The sequence below is a fragment of the Galeopterus variegatus genome, unplaced genomic scaffold, assembly GCF_000696425.1.
Source record: "Galeopterus variegatus unplaced genomic scaffold, G_variegatus-3.0.2 Scaffold2229, whole genome shotgun sequence".
In the NCBI taxonomy this organism is placed as follows: Eukaryota; Metazoa; Chordata; class Mammalia; order Dermoptera; family Cynocephalidae; genus Galeopterus; species Galeopterus variegatus.
The window spans coordinates 129791-137106 of NW_007728340.1; the positions used below are offsets into that span (position 1 = coordinate 129791).

Sequence of the window (7316 nt, forward strand, 5' to 3'; positions counted from 1 at the left end):
TTTCAGGTTAATACCAACTTAATTACATAGTATATAGAACTTTGTTTCTATATAGTTCTGTTCCCTCCTCCTCCTTTATGCTGTATTGTCATACAAATTACACCTTTATAAATTGTATACCCATGAACATAGATTTATAATATTGCTTCATGCAGTTTTCTTTTAAATTGAAAAAAGAGTTGTGAACAAAAATATATTTATACTGCCTTTTATATATATGCCTATGTAGTTGCCTTTATGATGCTTTTATTTTTTGCATGTGGATTACAGTTACACCTTGGTGTCCTTTTATTTTACCTGATGACTACCTTTAGTATTTTTCTGTAGGGCAGGTTTACTAATGATAGATTCAATCAGTTTTTGTTTATATGGTAATATCTTAATTTCTCTTTTTTATTTTTGAAAGATTGTTTTAATGGATATAGAATTATTGATTAACAGTCTCTTTCAGTATGTTGAATGTGTCACCTCTCTGCCTTCTGGCTTCCATGCTTTCTGTATGAAATCAGCTGTTTATCTTACTGAGGATCTCATGTGTGTGATGAGTTGCTTCTCTCACTGTTTTTGAGATTTTTTTTGTCTTTGGCTTTTGACACTTTGATCATGATGTGTTAAGGCATAAATCTCTGACTTTATCCTAGTTGGAGTTCACTGAGCTCCTTAGATGTATAGATTAATGTTTTTCATCAAATTTGGGAAACTTTCAGCCATTACTTCTTCAATTATTCTTTCTGTTTCTTTCTCTCTTTCCTCTCCTTCTGGTACTTCGAGTATGTGTATGTTAATATGCTTTATGATGTACCACAAGTCTCTGTGGTACTTCATTTTCTTAATTTGTTTGTCTTTTGGTTCCTCAGACTGGATAATCTTAATTTATTTATCTTCGAGTTTACTGATCTTTTCTTCTTCCTGTCTAAATCTGCTATTGAAATCCTCTATAAATTTTTCATTTTAGTTATTATACTTTTAACTCTAAAGTTTCAAGTTTGGTTGTTTTTTTAAAATAATTCCATCTCTTTATTTATATTCTACATTTTCTTTAGTTCTTAGTACATATTTGATAAGTTATGGTCTAGTAAGTCTAATATCTGGGTCTCCTTAGGGACAATTTTCTTTTTTTTTTCTTTTCTTTTATTATATATTGACAAATTATATATATATATGTGGAGTACAAAGTTGTGACATATGTATAAAATGTGGAATGATTGACCAAGCTAATTTACACATATATCACTTCAAATATTTGTAATTTATTCCTCCTGTCTAATTATAACTTTGTATGCTCAACTCAAGGGAGCTCCAAACACTTTTAGAACTCAAATTCATCACGAACCTCAAAAACCAGGGACATCAAAGCATACAGATTCCATTGCCCATGCTGATGGAGACCTTGAGAGGGTTGTGGTATATGTCCTTGTACAGCAGTGAGAAAATGACTTAGCTGTTAGTCCCTAGGTAGTCTCTGTTTTTGGCACTGATGCTATCAATGTGCAGGGTAGGACTGTTTTTATTAAAGGCTAATAAGGTACATGAGGTGTGGAGGGTCAGGGAATTGTTGACAAACGTTGTGTTGTGCTGTATTTCTGCATGTAGGATCCCACCCTGGTGACAGAGATGGTGCTCAGCCCTGACCTCTGTGTTACCAGAATAGCAATTTTTGACAGATGGTTTCATGAGGAGACTGTCTTGAAAGAAGCAAGCCAATTTTGCATTATCTCCAGAGTCCCACACAATTTTCTAAAAACAAACAAACAAAAAACCAAACAAAAACCCCACTAGTTCAGAAAAAAATCATGTATTATGTTACTCTGTTTCTAAGCACTATCATGCATATTTGTTATCTGAATCAAGACCATGACTTTTTCCATGTAGTCCCTATGCATCACTTACTTGTTACAATTTATTTTTTCTCAAAATCAGCTTGTTTACTCTGAAGATTAAAAAGTAAAAATTTTTCCCTTAGCTCCCATGTCTACAGCCTTAGAAGACACTGTGATGACCAAGAAGCAGAAGGTGACATTCTCTGAAATTTTTGCTTCATAGAGCAAATGCAGAGCAGTGCCACCCAAGCCTGGGGTCCAGCTCAAACACATCTATAGAGGTTGGTACAGAACTTCCACTTTTGTGTGGCAAAGTTGAGTTAAGCTTCTTAGTTATGGCTTGGATTTTGCAGAGGCTGAAGTTGAAACTACCTTGAGAATCCCTCTTCTCCTTCTTCCCTTCTCCAAGACTATCAAAACCAATGCTAGTGTGATAAAAACCTCCAGCTGGAGATAAGTTCTCAATAAAATATTACCAACCATCTGAGGAAGACAAACACATGAAAAGAGATTCAACAAATAAAAGCGGTGTTTCTCTGCCATAAGACAAAGAGATTCAGAACAATATAAAAAGAACTTAAAAACATTTACTTTAATCAAACATTAAAGAAGGAAATAGCAATTGTGAAATAAGAACAAGTTGTTGTATAAAACTTCCAAATGGAAATTTTGAAAAAGAAAATTATAGTTACTAAAAAAAAAAAAAAAAAAAAAAAGCCATATATGTAGTGAATCTCAGGTTGGGGCCTAGCAAATATCAGTACATCATGAATAAAGAAAAAAATCTAAAGGAGAATAATGAAGTTTACAGATAAAAGAATAAGTAGATTAACATCATACTTTTCATCAACAATGTTAATACCAAAGAACAGAAGAAAAATGAATTAAAAAATTTAAATCTATGATCAACCAAACTATTGATTAACCATATATGTGTGACATAAAAATAACTCTGAATTATGACTAATTGATCCTTGCTTTTAAAAAAATCTAATGATCTACTCTAAGAAGCAAAAGATACTCCCAGAATAAAGTAGTGGGATATACAGGAAAAACTGTTATATTTTTTAAAAGTTCTCATTTGCAAGGAAACAACATATAAAGATTAAGAAAGGTTTATTAAAAGTATTGTAAGTTACTTCACTAGTTTTAATTATTTATATTTGAAGATGGCTTAGTCTTATAACAATGCCTTATCTCTTTGCTTTTCAGTGTTAAAAACTAGATTCTGATCGTCAAGAAATTATTTAAATTATTCCTGATTTGATGTTTTTAGAGAGAAAAAGAGGGAGATTGAATACTACTTAGAATTATGTTTTAAAAATAAATGAATGATTGGTTATTTGAAAGATTTTTTAAGCTTTTGGGATCTTACAAATTTCTTTGAATTTTGATACCACAAAGACTAGCCAAAGTTCAATAAAAGCACCAATTAGAGGGCAGGGAATTTAAATACAGATTTCAGAAAGTTAATCTGATGGACAGAAAATTTTGTATTTAATTTTTTTTTCATCCCTGAAATCAAAGATGTGAGCAAGCTCAATTTGGAGCCAAATTGGAGATTAATACATTGTTTTACAGTTCTCTGAATTTCCAGAAGTCTCAACCAGCCAAGGGAGACCATTAAATAATTAATTAGCTCAATGGAGATTGGAATTATTCTCTTATGTGAATCCCACCCCTATGTGAATCCAGATAGGTCTTTTGAAATTCAATGTGCAGATCAATTCGAAGTAAACAAGTCCTTAAGTCTTAAGAAAATTCATTGATTTCACAAATATTTTTAAAGTATTTATTCAACAAAGATAAATTGAGCATCTATTATGTATGAAGCATTGTGCTATGTGCTAGAAATGCAGCTATGAATGAAACAGAAATGGACTCTACTTTTGAGCTGATTAGATTCTAAAGGTCATTTCATTATTTCTGGAGTGAAGGGTTCAAATTTTTCTTTAATTTATCTTACTTTTGAAAATTAAAATGTCAGTGAGATCAATTTATAAATAACTCACAGTAATGGGTTTATCAGCCCTTGTGGAAGAAAAATTACTAGAATATTATTAATATACAAAGTCATCCCCTTTACCTTGTGCCAGACTTTCAGTTTATGAAATTCCAAAAAGTGGCAACAATAGTACTGTACATGTGGTACCCTCTCTGTCCTGTATTTAATGAAATATCCAGATAAAGAAGTTTTTGGAAATTGTCTTCAAACAAAAGGGTAAAATATTTCTGACTGCCCAGAAATAAAAGCAACTAAGAGTAATATATAACTGTCTTCTAGCTTCAAATTTAGTTCAGGTTACCTTTTCTGACTTTGTTAAATTCTGTTCACTTTCTTGGCAATGCGTAAATCTAGTCCATCCACAAACTAAGTTATTAATAATATCTGTTCTTCTATCTTCAGGATCTAAATGGCTTCTTAGCATTTAACCCTTCAAACTTTAGTTTCAGATCATAAGCCATATTGATTCCACAAAATAACTGGCCTCTGTACTTTCGACAATCAAATACTTCCCTGGCTCTGAAACTACCTGGGACATAGGGAGCCAAATAAAAATAAATCTTGATCAGAATTCTTTAATATTTTCCTGATCTTCATGGAACTCAGCTAAGCATGAAAAGAAGAAAAATTCCTGACCAAAAGAACCAGATTCAAACATCTCTATAAGGAACTTAGAATGAAAGGAAATATTATTTTTCCTCTTTCTATTAAGGATTCACTCATTTGATGCTCACTTACATAAAATGACATCATTTTAATGTAATTATAACTACATTTTAACATGTGATTGAAGATATGTCAATCTTAAATTCCTTTTCTTTTGGGAATTTTCAAAATCTTTGAGAACTTCAGTTCTCTGTCTTCTAGTCATAAGTACTTGATTCCTGGAAAATTTTCTCTTTATGAGGAAATACCTATGAGGAGAAAATTTATTTTTTCCTAATAAATTTCTCTACTTAGTGACTAAGGTGTTTTTACTTAAAAATAAGTTTTTCTGTTTCACTCAAAATAGTCATGAGATTTGATGCTTTGATTGCTTCCAGATTTTATTCTTCGTTGTAGCTAATTTAGACTTTCATAAAGGCATTGCTCTCTCTTCTCTTCAGAACTTCCTATTCTTGTACATCATTTAATTACAATGTAGCAGATAAAATGCTGAAGAAGATGGACAGTTTTTATCCCAGAAAGACCACATGTAATTCTAAGTCATGTCAGGGTGAAATTTGAAGGAGAGAACCAGGATGAGAAGAAGAAAAAAAAAATTCCTAAATCACCATATAAATGGCAAGTAGGTATTAATAATTAGTACTGGATGAGACACTACTTTTACCATAAAGCATTTAGAGATCATATATCCATGCACTTTCTTGAAATTTAAAAAAAAAATATGGCCCTCAGGTTGATAACATTTACACCTCAGAATTTACTAATCAAATCATCATCCCACCAGATGCTTTACTAAACAAAGCTTTTGTGCCAAATGGAAAAGCACAATCAGTTGTTTAAAATGGCTTAGGCTTAATTTTTTTTCCTCACTCATCGTGTATATGTGTTAGGCGAACCTAAGTGTAATTTACTGTATTACCCTATATTTTTTGTTAATTTTTGGTCAATATAAGCATACACAATATCAAATATTAATTGCAAGTATGAATACAGAAAATGAACCAAATGTATTACTTTTATTTGAGTACTATACCCCTAGAAAAGATGGTACATTACTAATCTTAAAGAAAACACATTCTTATTTATCTTCAAACTTGATTAACCACAGACAGAGCTGCTTTAGGAAAATTATAAAGCACACTGTATATGATATATAAAACAAAATAAATTATAAAATTGGGGTTTGGAACTCTCTCTACATTGCTTTGAAATATAGAATTTAAAATGAGTTACTTAAACCTATTTGAAATTACCATTATAATAAATTTATTTTTTTGCCTACTAGAAGAGAAAAGGAGGCATTACGACTGAAGCAGAAGAAAAAAAATATGCACGGATTAACAAACTAACAACATATAAAGTAAAATCAATACATAAACAAAATGTTATATTAATTGAAGATTCTTGATTTAAAAAAAATTTTCATAGCTAAAATCTAATTTTTCATTCTTCTGTTAATGAAACACAAGCAATTAATGGAATGGAAATTTTGATCTAGTTCTGCTTCGTATTTTGAATCAGACCATTGGGGATAATTGGCTTCAGGAACTTGAACTCATTTGTCCCTGACTCTCCCATCAGACACACCTCATACTGGTAGCTCTGGGACAGGGTCCCCGTACCGCTGACGTCCATCAGGTGGCCCGGAAAGCGGCCCCCAGGCACCGAGCAGCGGCCCTCCGACGCCGCCCCGCGCCTCCTGCACAGCCGCACCGCGACCAACAGGAGCACCGAGGACAGGAAGAGCGAGGTGACCGAGGCCAACGCGATGACCAAGTAGACGGTGAGCGAGTCGGCCTGCGCCTGCTCCGGCGCCGCTTCCGGCAGCGGCAGGTAGGGCTGCGAGAAGCCGTCCACCAGCAGCACGTGCAGCGTGACGGTGGCCGACAGCGGCGGCTCGCCATTGTCCTTGACCAGCACCAGCAGTCTGTGCCTGGCCGCGTCGCGCTCGCTCAGCAGCCGGGCCGTGCGCACCTCGCCGTTGTGCGCCCACACGCCGAACAGCCCGGGCTCCGTGGCCTTGAGCAGCTGGTACGACAGCCAGGCGTTCTGGCCCGAGTCGCCGTCCACCGCCACCACCTTGGTCACCAGGTAGCCCGCCTCGGCCTGCCTGGGCAGCAGCTCGGTGCAGGGCGCAGAGCCGTTCTGCAGCGGGTACAGCACGAAGGGCGCGTTGTCGTTGTCGTCCAGCAGCACCACGCGCACCAGCGCGTCGCTGCTCAGCGCGGGGGAGCCTCTGTCTGCCGCGCCCACGCGGAACTCGAACGCCCGCAGGGCCTCGTAGTCCAGCGAGCGCAGGGCGAACAGGTGTCCGCTGTCCGCGTTGATGGACACCAGGGAGGCGAGGGCCAGCTGCGGGTCATGGGTGGGCAGCAGCGAGTAGGTGACCTGGGCGTTGGCGCCCGAGTCTCTGTCTGTGGCGCTGACGCTGCCGATGTGCAGGGCGGGGCTGTTGTTCTCGCGGACGAACAGGGTGTAGGAGGTTTGTGTGAAGGCGGGGGCGTTGTCGTTGACGTCGGAGACCTGCACGGTTATGCTGTGCTCGGTTTTGAGCCTGGGCGTCCCCAAGTCGGTGACGGTGATGGTGATGTTGTACTCGGCTGTCGTCTCTCTGTCCAGTGCTCCTTCTGTTACCAGCCTGTAGTAATTCTCAACGGAAGGTTTCAGCGCAAACGGAATATCATCCTGAATGGAACAAACCATTCTTCCATTTTCCCCGGAATCTCGGTCTTGAATACTGAAAAGAGCTACCGTGGTCTCAGGGGAATTTTCTGGGGTGGAGCTGGTGAGAGTCGACATGGTCAGTTCAGGGGCGTTGTCATTCA

At 36.9% G+C, this 7316-nt stretch overlaps 1 protein-coding gene across 1 annotated transcript; it reads right to left on the reverse strand.

Annotated features, from left to right (window-relative positions):
- Nucleotides 1-5810: 5810 nt before the first annotated feature.
- On the reverse strand, nucleotides 5811-7310 carry LOC103597182 (protocadherin beta-4-like). The gene has a single exon (XM_008580984.1). It carries the CDS (start codon nucleotides 7288-7290, stop codon nucleotides 5986-5988), a length of 1305 nt encoding a protein of 434 aa, XP_008579206.1. The 5' UTR covers nucleotides 7291-7310; the 3' UTR covers nucleotides 5811-5985.
- Between the last annotated feature and the right edge of the window lie 6 nt (nucleotides 7311-7316).

Excerpts from the sequence above, each read along its gene's own strand:
- LOC103597182 (XM_008580984.1), bottom strand. The coding sequence starts at position 7,290 with ATGTCGACTCTCACCAGCTCCACCCCAGAAAATTCCCCTGAGACCACG.